At 37.0% G+C, this 12,903-nt stretch overlaps 2 protein-coding genes across 4 annotated transcripts in view; both read right to left on the bottom strand.

Moving 5' to 3' along the window:
* Positions 1 to 12,903, bottom strand: part of LOC123786522 (paraneoplastic antigen Ma6F-like) — a 159,904-nt gene that overhangs the window by 87,424 nt on the left and 59,577 nt on the right. The window lies entirely within an intron of this gene.
* The window catches only part of LOC148106793 (synaptonemal complex protein 3-like), a 9,443-nt gene continuing 283 nt past the window's right edge, over positions 3,744 to 12,903 (bottom strand). The window contains exons 1-7 of one of the 3 annotated variants that reach the window (XM_087860350.1): positions 12,883 to 12,903; positions 12,676 to 12,710; positions 10,944 to 11,061; positions 9,980 to 10,079; positions 8,116 to 8,214; positions 4,249 to 4,353; positions 3,746 to 4,120 (exon numbers count right to left, since the gene is read on the bottom strand). The exon at positions 12,883 to 12,903 is cut by the window's right edge and continues 283 nt beyond it. In XM_087860350.1, the coding sequence (XP_087716476.1) occupies positions 4,067 to 4,120; positions 4,249 to 4,353; positions 8,116 to 8,214; positions 9,980 to 10,079; positions 10,944 to 11,061; positions 12,676 to 12,694 (495 nt within the window). In that variant the 5' untranslated portion in view covers positions 12,695 to 12,710; positions 12,883 to 12,903 and the 3' untranslated portion in view covers positions 3,746 to 4,066. Of the gene's footprint in view, positions 4,121 to 4,248; positions 4,354 to 5,235; positions 5,411 to 8,115; positions 8,215 to 9,979; positions 10,080 to 10,943; positions 11,062 to 12,675 lie in introns of all 3 variants that reach the window. The other 2 variants (XR_015723493.1, XM_087860349.1) reach the window with 2 other exon arrangements.

Here is a 12,903-nt window from a genome sequence, read left to right as displayed (position 1 = left end):
CTTTACACCCTAATATTTGAGTGTGTCTTTTACTAAAGCCTCACACAATTGGTGGTAAGAAATTATTTGAATTGATGATTCGTGGTGTGAATAAAGCCCTTAGTCCTGGACCTCAAGGCTGGAAACTACTCACGCAATGGGCGGGTTTCCTCTGTGGTGTCATCACTCGATAAATGGTTAAGCTTTGTCGGTGTTCCACGGGAACTGTGAGATTGTGATATAAGTTACTGCTGTATGCAGGGAGGCCACCTCCCAACTACACTGTAAGTTCTTTATTAGTCTTACTGTTACTATCATTCCAACTTTGAGAGCATACAATTTAGATACTGAAACTTGAACAGGCTACCCATTCATGAATTTGAGAAGTTTGAGAATCAGTGTTCCCCTATCAAATGTGAGATTAAGTTACTAGTCGTGACCTCAAATTCAAGTTGTAACTAATATTCAGTACTGAAAATAAAAGGGAAAACACTTAAAATTAAATAGTAAAATATAGTGATTTTTTAATCAAATTATATTACTCTGAAGCAATAAATGAATAACTTGTTCTACTTCTTTATAGGTAGCTCACGGGACTGAAAGTGAATGGTATTTTGGAGACTCCGTTTACTATTTCATGTTTCGACCAGCAGTTTAATAATTTTGTAGATAATGTATCTTCCTATGGATATTAAACAGGAGTAGGCAGGGGCGCCTGGGTGGCACAGCGGTTAAGCGTCTGCCTTCGGCTCAGGGCGTGATCCTGGCGTTATGGGATCGAGCCCCACATCAGGCTCCTCTGCTGGGAGCCTGCTTCTTCCTCTCCCACTCCCCCTGCTTGTGTTCCCTCTCTCGCTGGCTGTCTCTATCTCTGTCAAATAAATAAATAAATAAAATCTTTAAAAAAAAAAATAAATAAATAAACAGGAGTAGGCAAATTTTTGCTAAAGTTTTCTATTTCTTATTAACAGATGTCAGGTAACACTATGAGTAAGATCCATTCGGTGAGATATCAATCCTCCCATCTGACCCGATTTTTAATCTGATCCAACAGTTCTGCAGCCCCTATGCTACGTAGTGAAACAATAAGAAAAATAATGGAGTAATGAGCATGTACTATAGTTATCTTAAGCAAGAGAAAAGCATATTGAACAAAAGCCAGTAAGTCTATATTCCTTAAAAGGAAAAAAAATACACATGTGTGAATTAAATACACAGAGAACACACTGGAGTACTTATTTTGCCTCTGTGCCTGATGGCTCAAGTGAGGATCTTCTTAAAAGTTTGAAATCCACCACAACTTCTTTATCCATTCATCAGTTGATGGACCCTTGGTCTCTTTCCATGATTTGGTTATTGTTGATAATGCTGCTATAAACATCAGGGTGCATGTATCCCTTCGAATTACTATTTTTGTATGCTTTGGGTAAATACCTAGTAGTGCAGTTGCTGGGTCTCAGGGTAGCTCTATGTTTAACTTTTTGAGGAACCTCCATACTGTTTTCCAGAGTGGCTGCACCAGTTTGCATTCCCACCAACAGTGTAGGAGGGTTCCCCTTTCTCTACATCCTTGCCAATACCTGTTGTTTCCCATGTTGTTAATTTTGGTCATTCTGACTGGTGTGAGGTGGTAGCTCCTTGTAGTTTTGATTTGTAGTTCCCTGATGATGAGTGATATTGAGCATCTTTTCATGTGTCTGTCAGCCGCCTGTATGTCTTCTTTGAAAAAACGTCTATTCATGTCCTCTGCCCATTTTTATTTTTTTTTTTTATTTTATTTTTTTAAAGATTTTATTTATTTATTCGATAGAGATAGAGACAGCCAGCAAGAGAGGGAACACAGGCAGGGGGAGTGGGAGAGGAAGAAGCAGGCTCATAGCGGAGGAGCCTGATGTGGGGCTCGATCCCATAACGCCAGGATCACGCCCTGAGCCGAAGGCGGACGCTTAACCGCTGTGCCACCCAGGCGCCCCATCTTCTGCCCATTTTTAATTGGATTATTTGTTTTTTGGTGTTGTGTTATACACACACACACACACACACACACACACTCACACAGGAATATTACTCAGCCATAAAAAAAAAATAATGAAATCTTTCCATTTGCAACAACGTGGATGGAGCTAGAGAGTATTGTGCTAAGCGAAATAAATCAGTCAGAGAAAGACAAATACCATATGATTTCACTCATGTGTGGAATTTAAGAAACAAATGAACCTGGAGGGGGTGGGGAAGAGAGGCAAACCAAGAAACAGACTTTTAACTATAGAGAACAAACTGATCGTTACCAGAGGGGAGGTGGGTGGGGAGAAATGGGTTGAATAGGTGATGGGGATGAAGGAGGGCACTTGTCAGTGATGAGCACCGGGGGGCTGTATGGAAGTGCTGAATCACTAAATTCTACACCTGTAACTAATATTACACTGTATGTTAACTAACTGGAATTTAAATAAAAACTTGAAAAAAAAAAGTTTGAAGTAGTACTTAAGACTTAATGTTTTGGCCTAAGGGGAAATCCTTCTCTCTCTCTCTCTCTCTCTCTCTCTCTCTCTCACACACACACACACACACACACACACACACAAATGCAGTATTTAAAGAGTAAACTGTCCCTTGATGTCAAATATTCACTCATGGTGGAGGACTCACTTCTTCCTGCATAAGATAAATAAGTTGGAATTTAGAAAAAGAGAGTATGTTTGGGCTTACTTTAAAAACAGGGAAAACCATAAAACAAATAGAAGAGTGGGCTCTAGTGGCCATAATTAAAATATTGAACCACGAGAGACTGTGGACTCTGGGAAACAAACTGAGGGCTTCAGAGGGGAGGAGGGCGGGGGACTGCGATAGGCCGGTGATGGGTAGTAAGGAGGGCACATATTGCATGGTGCACTGGGTGTTATATGCAAATAATGAATCATGGAACATTACATCAAAAACTAAGGATATACTGTATGGTGACTAACATAACAAAATAAAAATTATTAAAAAATAATAAAATAAATAAAATATTGAACATACATTAAAACAGGAGAAAGACAGCCCTCTCCTCCAAATGGCAATATTTTTGTTGTTGTTGTTCTGAACAATTCATGAAAGGAATTTCGGTAACTTAGAAAGAGAATACATTTAACTGTATTTTATTTATTTATTTATTTTTATTCCAAACTAATTCTCAGACAACTTCATGCTTATGAAATCAAATCTTTCCAACTGAAAATTTCATATGGTTACGCATGTAAAAAGTGCACCAGGAAAGACAAGGTGTGAGAATTAATTGTTCACGTTTTTAGATGAGCATACAATCAACTTTCCATGTGCTCACTGAATATTAAACTTGCAAAACAAAACTTTCTAGGTAATTAATCTCTAAAGATAGGCACAAAAAATTTAAACCATAGGTAACTAAGTACATGTATATGTTAATAAAATACTTTCAATCAATGCTAAGGGCAGGTGTCATTTAATAGTGGACCAAAGTCAATTAAATGACATTTTAATTTTTTTGGTGGAAATGGCATATTCACAACTCCATGTCTCACAAGTGATATTTACATATCTTATTCAGTTGTCTTAATGACTTTTAGCAGTTTTGTTTATTCTGGGGCACAGACTCAAGTTGCTTTTAATAAATTCTGTAATTTTGTGGAGTAGGTTGTATTTCAAATCTTATTTTCATTAGAATTGGTTCTGTAACTTAATGAGTATATGCAAAAGGGTGTATTCTTTCATTAGTTTTTTCTTTCAGAAAGAGCAACGTAACCTCCTATAATTGTACTTCCTATCTTTTGGGACTGATACAGATTCACTGAAGCAAACTTAAATGTAAATCATCTTTATTGCTTAAATTTAATTGACAGTGTTAGGGAGAAAAAGTCACCTTTACTACCAAAGGTCTGAACGTTTCCTGCATATAACTTTGGAATTGCTGCTACTCACATAACTGGTTAGGTCTCACTTGGGTTTACACAGAAAGAGAGCCTTGCACTTAAACAGGCCAACGAGTAACAAGATGTGATCATTTAAACTAGAATTGTTAAACCACAATTATCATGTTAGTTAGTTCAAGTCCTTTCTTCAAATGTCATCAAAATAATAGAGAATGAAGAGACTTTCGAACAATTGCCACCTCTTGTTGCTGCTATTAAATGAAAAGAGAGAATATACTTGTTTAATATTTATATAAGGATTATACCTACAACAGCAAATTGACTATTTCAATGTTTAAATCAATCCTTAGTTTTCACCTTTAAATATTATACTACTTACATGTTCCATCATAAAGTGTTTTTGCAACATGGCCATTTCTTTCCTAAGTTCACTCTGTTCACCAATAAGAAAATTTTCCTGATTCTTCTCTAAGTCTTCCATACTCTAAAACAAAAAGCCTAGTCTAGTTACAAACCACCATTTTTCTTCTTATGTTCAAAACATGCAAAATTAAATTTCAAAACTACTACATTTTTTAATATTCCAGTGATGGCCATTATCTATTTGAAATAAAAAAAATTCTAAATCACACACGTAGACAAAAACATTCACTAAGAAAAATTTTAAATATCAGATTTGAGTGAAATATTATTACTTTTTTTTAAGTAGGCTCCACACCCAGCATGGAGCCCAACATGGGGCTTGAACTCACAACCCTGAGATGAAGACCCGAAGTGAGATCAAGGGTTGGACGCTTAACTGACCGAGCCACCCAGGTGCCCCGAAATATTCTTATTTTTAGGAGACACAACTACGGTACACTTTGCTCAAAATGATGGGTTAAGGGGCGCCTGGGTGGCTCAGCGGTTAAGCATCTGCCTTCGGCTCAGGGCGTGATCCCGGCGTTCTGGGATCGAGCCCCACATCAGGCTCCTCCGCTATGAGCCTGCTTCTTCCTCTCCCGCTCCCCCTGCTTGTGTTCCCTCTCTCGCTGGCTGTCTCTATCTCTGTCGAATAAATAAATAAAATCTTTAAAAAAAAAAAAAAATGATGGGTTAATGTCAAGCAGTTAAGGTCAAGGTCAAAATGGACCCCAAAATAGAAGAGGACTGGAAGTCCATATCAACAAATGCTGTAATTTTGAAATCCAGTAATAAGCTTTCTAACACCAGGTAATAACACATTTATTATCAGTAATAGTCAACGTAATATGATTTCCTGAGAGGGAATAAAATGATCTGTGATGTGACCTCTTCAAGTTATGAAAAACACAACCTACATTTTAAATTTTGCCATTCATTCAACAAGTGGTGAAATAGCGCATACCATGTAGAAAGTGCTGTGTTGAGTACTGTGGAGGAATTTAAAAATGACCACACAATCTCTTCCATATTCCAGTGCCAAGAGCAAATGTAAACAGAAATGATACAAAAATTTTATGATAGTTATAGAAGCACAACTTGTTGCAGCGACATAGCAGAAAAAGGAGATTGACGCCGACCTGGTTGGCAAAAGAATAAGATTTCAATAGGTGAAGAAAAAGAAGTTAAAAACATTTCCAGGGGAAGGACATAAGCAAAGCGTAGAAGTAATAGTTAGTCTAGACAAAGCATTTATCAGGAAGGGTGGGAATAAAGACAGAATGCAGCAAACAAAACTAAAAAGGGCATCATGTTATGGTGCATCTTTGAATATCTAAGAGTTTAGAAGGGGAAACTACTGACAGGCTTTCAGGAGGGAAGAAGTATCTCGTAGGAAGGTAATATCGCAGACCTATGAAGGATGGAGAGAGCAGATGAGAGTTTAATAGTAGAAGCAAGGGATGACGAGGTCCTCAACTAGGGCTGCAGCAGTGGGAATTCGAAGAAAGAATTTAAAGCATCACTGCAAGCGGCAAGTATCACACAGTCCAATAGTAACTGGAGGGGAAGGATAAGGAAATGCAGGAGTCAAGGAAGACACTGGATTTCCAACCCTAAGTGACAACACTGGGCAATAACATTTAGAAGAAATAATTTCTGTTACTTCATGAAACCTCCATACCAATCTATAAATGGTCTTCACAGAGCAGTAGAGCGACAAGCTCTCTACTTGGAAACAATTTTAATATAACTATTTTGTATATGTGTGATTCTAAGATTCTTTAAAGAATACTTATTTTGAAATTATACTGCTAGTTCTTAAACATTCCAGTTAGTTTAGAAGAGTGACATTTTACCGTGTATTTGAACAAGATTGTTTAAAGAATAAATCACGCGATCATCTCAAAAGCTGCAGAAAAAGTATTTGACAAAACTCAACACTTCCATGATAAAAACTCTCTACAAACTGGATACAGAAGGAATGTATCTCAACATAATAAAGGACACATATGACAAGCCCACGGCTAACATACTCAATGGTGAAAAACTGAAAGCTTTTCCTCTAAGGTCAGGAGTAAGACAAGGTTGCCCAACCTCACAACTCCTACTCAACATAGCACCAGAAGTCCTAGCTGGAACAATCTGGCAACAAAAGGGAATAGAAGACATCCAACCTGGAAAGGAAGAAGCAAAATTATCTCTGTTCGCAGATAGCATGATCTGATATGTAGAAAACCCCAAAGATTCTACACACGCAAAAATCCCTGTTAGGACTGATAAATGAATTCAGCAAAGTTGCAAGTTATAAAATCAACACGCAAATGTCAGTTGTATTTCTACACACTAACAATGAGTTACCCAAAAGTGAAATTAAGAAAACAATCCCATTTACAATAGTGTCAAAAAGAATAAAATACTTAGGAAAAAACTTAACCAAGGAGGTGAGAGACTTGTACACCGAAAACTATAAAGCACTGATGAAAGAAATTAAAGACAACATACATAAATGGAAAAATTATCCCGTGCTCATGGATTGGAAGACTTAATATTGTTAAAATGCCCATACCACACAAAGCAATCTACAGATTCAATGTTATCCCCATCAAAACCCCAATGCTATTTTTCTACAGAAATGCTTCTACAAAGCAATCCTACGATTCATGCGGATCCACAAAAGACCATGAATAGCCAAAACGACTCCAAGAAAGAACAACAACAACAACGAGCTGGAGCCATCACACTTCCTGATTTGAAAAATATATTCCAAAGCTACAGGAATAAAAACAGTGTGGTACCAGCATACAGACAGATAGATGTATACACCAATGGAACAGAACAGGGAGCCCGGAAATAAACTCTCGCATATACAGTCAACTGATTTTTGATGAGGGGGCCAAGGATACAAAATGGGGAACAGATAGTGTCTTCAACAAATGAAGCTGGGAAAACTTTATAACCACGTGCAAAAGAACAAAAGAGGGTAGGTCTCGTGTTAAGTGTTCTTAGGACATTAAAAACAATAACGACAACAGCACCCTGACCAAAAACAGAAGGGGAAGGTACAGGATCCCATCCACTCCCAAACGAGTATATAGCTGTGTGAAGAAGAGGTCTGTGTCACTGAGGATGATTCGCTAATGTGGAAATACAACTGAAGGTAATCTCAATTCACAGGCCTATGGTCTTACTCTGGCTTTTTTCATTCTCCTATATATCCGTGCTGTCTCTTGCAATTATAGGTTGGTATATAAAGCCACTTGTAGTCACTTTAATAATTCTGAAAGCAAATATGCCATGGAATACTTATAAAATGCAACTGAAAATAAAATTGGCTCACGCCGTTTAAGGAACATTGGCAGCACAAAGAGAAGTAAATGAAAGTACAATTGGCTGCTCTCTGTTTAAGAAACATTGGCAGTGCAGAGAAAAGTAAATGACATCGAGAAATGATTTAAGGACTTCCCACTTCCAAACTGTATATTCATCACTACTCTCCTAAGAAACACCGACTCTGGAACAAAGAACCATGATTAAATTGTTAAAAAAAAGGATCAGTTTCATGCACGATATGCATATTTCTTGGTAAAATTCCCAATCTACCATTCCCTGTTTTGAGTAACACCCACAAAACCATTAATGAATCTGGAAAGTAAAAGTACGTTTAGCATTTAGGTTAAATCAGAACTATGAATTCAAAATGGAAAATGCCTAATTAGTCTTAATTGATTGTAAAGGCATAAGCAAAATGTTTTAACATGTATTAAGAAAGAAAGACAATTATTTTCTACTTCCATATACATATTACACTTTACGAGAATATATTGTGTTACCAAATTCAACAGACCTTTAAGAATTGCTCATACAACTCTTTAATTGCCTGCATTCTCTGGCTCTGAACAGTTCTAGAGTGTTGCAAAACCTTTTGCTGCTGTCGAAATATATTCTACAAATATAAAAGAAAAAAGAAGCTGTGATGACCATAGGGTAAATTCAGAATTTAACAACAGAAAAATCTAGAATAAACTTGAATAGTTTTTAAACAAATATTTTTTAGTATCTTCTCTTTTATCAAATATTATGACCTAGTTTACGTCATTTGTGTTTACCAGTAACATACAAAAACACCACAATAATCTTATCTGCCAGTCACTAAGTAGGAAATTTCCTTTCTTAACAATATTCAAAACATATATCTTATTCTTGTTGATTTCAAAATCCACACGCATGATCCTTCCAATAATCCTTCCACGATCTTCCTTTTCCTCCACCAGTGATCTTGTTATATCCTTACTTAGCCACTCACTTTCAGAGTCATACATTAGATTTTGTCAGCCCGATAACTGAAACATCTACATGATGTTACTAATAGCAGAGACTTATAGAGGAACTATGTACAGATACTGTTCTGAACCATTTCAAATAAGCTTATTATAGAGGAGCTCATTTAAATCCCTAAAACAAAAACAGAAGCCCTGTAAGTTCTCTTATTAGACTCCCTTTCATAGATGAGGAAACTGAGGCTCAGAGAAAAGCAATTTGTCCCTGGTTTCACAGCTAGCAATTAGAAAATCAGAACTGGATCCCAAACATTATCGTCCCAGTGTCCGGGCTCTTGACCACTGTACTACACTGTTTGTCCATTTTCCCCAGCATTCCACCTCTACCTCCCTGTGTTTGTGGCTCACTCCCTTTCATGCTACAGCTCAGCACCCTAGCAGGATCCAACATCCATTGAACGGAGCACTTTCCACCATCTCCTGTCTGCACCCTCTGTCCTCATTTTCCCCCTTTCCAGCTAAATCCATGGTCGGTGGTTATACCTACACCCTTGCTTGTACACCTTGCCCCCTTCTCACTCTGTGGAGGTGCACGGCTAACCTCAGCCCAACCCTGGAAAATCCAACTCTCCAGCTGCTCAGACACAACCACAAACATGAGTACTGGTCTCATATAAGTTTATGATTGCTATGACACCAGCCCACATTGGACCGGAATGTTGCTTGGCAACGATATTTCCCTTGTCCATTCACTCGCCCACTCTCAGGAAAGAATTCCAGGCCTTCTCCTCTGCCCTCAAAAAGCAACATCTCCTCCACCATCCTTACTCCTAAATGTGATACAGGCCATTCCATTACGAGTGAGCCATGCCCTGAGCTCAATGACTCCGTTCAGGAATGAGCAAACGATCGAAACTAGATTATTGATAGCAGTCCAGGGGGCTTTTCTGCCAGACCTATGGAGAAAGGTTCTCTCAGTACGCTGGGGTTACTAACCTGGTAGTGAATCTAAGATTGTAAGATGCTATCATGCTGACCCCATGGAGAGGGCCTACTAGGAGATGGAGACAGAGCCCAGACGGCACTGCCTAAGCAACCTTTTCCCAGACTCATCCAGCTGTACCTGGCGCAAAACTCCTTTTGACTTCTTCAGATAAACCAAGACATCCCTCTTTTGTACTTTGGCAAATGTCTGTCACTTGGAACTGCAGCAATCCCAACCAAGAGAGGAAGTAAAGACCAAGGGCTTTTGTGAGTAGGATGTGTGCCTGTACTTCTCTGGTTTTCCTGAGATCGGGGCCCAACCACATAGCCAGCAATGGAAACAGGACTCTGGCTCAAATCTACGGGTCTAAGATGTGGCCAGGCTCACCATTCCTACTTGAGACTTGGTTACAATAGATTAATTATAAAGCTAAGCCTGATACCAACAGCTAGTTTTTCTTCTTCTTCCTTGGCTTTCTGCACATCCATATCCCACTCTTGAAACAAAGTTAGAAACTCCTGACAGTATTCATGATAAAGCTTCTGCCTGTAAAACATAATAATGAATAGTGTCATACTTTATATCGTTAAGAAAAAGGTAAACCCATTCAAAACCAAATTGGACATAAATTATACTATAAAGGGAGAAGGGGATGATCACAGCTGAAATTTTCTGATGGAAAACAGCAAAATAAAGTGGATGGCTTACTCTCATTGCTAACAGTCACTCACTCCTAACTGTCTAAGAGGGATGCTATCCCATATGCCTTAGCTCTCGAAAACTAAGGAAGATTTATTGCATTATAAATTTTCCCCCAAAAATGCATTTTATCTACAAGTGGTTTTGTTTTTATTTTTATTTTTTCATTTTCATTCATTTGCTGAATAACATATAGGTTGTGGAATGATAAATAGATTCAATGAGGGTATCATATTCACTTACATAACTTTCCCAAACGGTAATATTTCACTTTTCCCCCACTGTGGCACAATAAAGATTTTGTGCAAAAGAGCAGTGAACCCAATAGGGATAAATTTAAAAATTATTCAAATATAAGATTAATCTTTTCTACATAATTGAATACAGCTAACTATCGTAAGACATTTGCCTCTTACTCAGCTCGCATACTCTAAGAATGTAAATATAGTTTTTCTTATACTAGGAAAGCTCAATTATCATTTGAAAGGAGAAAAAGGGGGTTATCTTTATTGACCTCTAGATAATACATCTCTTTTCAGTTAAGGTGTGAACTTACAGGACTAAAGGAACTATTTGCTTAGATAAAAATCAAGCCAAACCTATTTTTCAATAGAGACTCCAACAGATAGAGGATAACAGTATTATTTTAGTATTATCACAAATACTAAGAAATGACACACAGTTTCTGGCTCCAAAAACCAACACCGTTACCTTTGCTCTTCCTGGGTTTGCCAAACATGCTCAATTTTCTGGTTAATGCTTTTGACAGAAGCTCTGGTATCCATCATGCATCTTTTTCTCTTTGCATAAAGAATTCTTTTAATGTCACCTATATTAAACACATATACTTATTAACACTTAATACTGAAAATTATTTTTTGCAGCTTATTCAAGACAACATAGGCAAGTTTGGTTCAGCAGCATTGGAAAGACAGTTGGAATTTTTTTTTTAAAGGCCTCACATCAGAAATCAAGATATTTGCTTCTTTTTTTTTTCTGTGAAATCTTTCAGTTACTAGTATCTGAATTCATATATATATATATATATATATATATGTATATATATATATATTTTTTTTTTGCCTGCACACACCTTTTAGTTAACTTATCCTGGAAAAAGAGCTAATAAACAAAAGTTACTGTCTCCCAAAATGTGTAAAAAAATTGGGGGTTTCTCAACGATAGTCTTTAATTTTCTCGTGGAAAGACAGTTGTAGAGGCTAGTATTTAATAAATTTATAAAACATCCTCCAAATGAAAGGACTCGTTGAGATGGATTCTTGTTAGAAGTCGATATATAAAACACACTTTATCATTCTATTTTAAAAGTGTCCAAAAGGGATACAAATAAATAAATGAAAAGAGAAGAAAGGTGTGTGCCTGCACGTGTACGTGTGTGTGTGTGTGTTAATTTAGTCAATGAGGATTTTAAGTATATTTGAGTTAAAGACAAAAGACCATGGAGAGTTTAAGGAAATAAAAGAATTTATTCAAAAATACTTCCTAAATATGTTTTTTAGTAAATAAATGGAGTTTTTCTTAATTCATTTTTAAAATGCGGCTTTGCAGTTAGTAAAATTTTTAATACCTCAAAAAACGCTTTCCTAAGCATTTGGTTGTATGTGATGGATCTGCCATCAATAGCTATTTTCCAGAGATCGTGAAAAGCTGCACTGTTATACAATTATTTTATATATCCAGTTTGCCACGTACAATAATCAATTTGTGAGACAGCTCACATACCGAGAACCTTGACACCACCAAATAGAGCAAAGCTTTTAATACATACCTGCTTGTATGATTGATCCATATAGAGGACTCAAAAATTGACTCAGACTCTTTACTAAGAGTCTTGCCCTGTAACCCAGTTAATGTTTAAGTGACATCTGAGAGAACTGAAAACTTTTAGGTTTATTGGTTCTGATCACACATTGCTAGCATGCTGGCAAAGTGGTCTTTAGTTTTCCACTGCACACTTTATTAGTGTACGCATTATGACAAAGACTTATCTTACAGGCTTCAATTTAAACTTCTGCACCAAAGAAAACAGCTAGAAAAGTCAAGGAAAATAACTACAATGAGAACATTAAAAATTGATATTAAAAACTGATGTATCACTTACTCTGGGACACAAAGTGGAAGAGAGATTATTTCATGCAAATTCTTCTGATATCCCCACAGTCCATCAAATGTAACCATGTATAAAATAAAAGCATCACTCTTACCTCAGCACTGGCAGCCCCATTCTCTGCACATCCACAATAAAAAGGGGAACTAGGGAAATCTATGAAGCCAAAACACACTAAATACTTAAGGAAAATCCTGTATCTGAGAACAAGGCATTAGATAACAGTGTTGTAGTCCACTGACTAACATTTCTTGTTAATATGTGTTATGTGGCTCAAAACAATTTACTTTTGCTGAAATAACTCCTAACTCATACCTTCAAATCTTTCCAACATATTCTGTAATTCATTCCTGTAAAGAAATGACATTAGGTATTTAATTAAGGGTACCTAAAACAGCATGCTTGTTTTGGATGAAATATATCATGCCAAGTGCTTCACATACAATACTTGTTACCTGAGCCAACCTTTATTTTTCTTAAAGTACCTTATGGGTCAAGTGAAAATCACTTTAAACACGTTACCCCACATCTGCCAGAAATGTT

This window comes from Ursus americanus, chromosome X (genome assembly GCF_024610735.1).
Source record: "Ursus americanus isolate L20-20 chromosome X, mUrsAme1.1.p, whole genome shotgun sequence".
NCBI lineage: Eukaryota > Metazoa > Chordata > Mammalia > Carnivora > Ursidae > Ursus > Ursus americanus.
The sequence above is the reverse complement of the archived record's forward strand: the minus strand, read 5'-3'. Positions and strand labels throughout refer to the sequence as shown.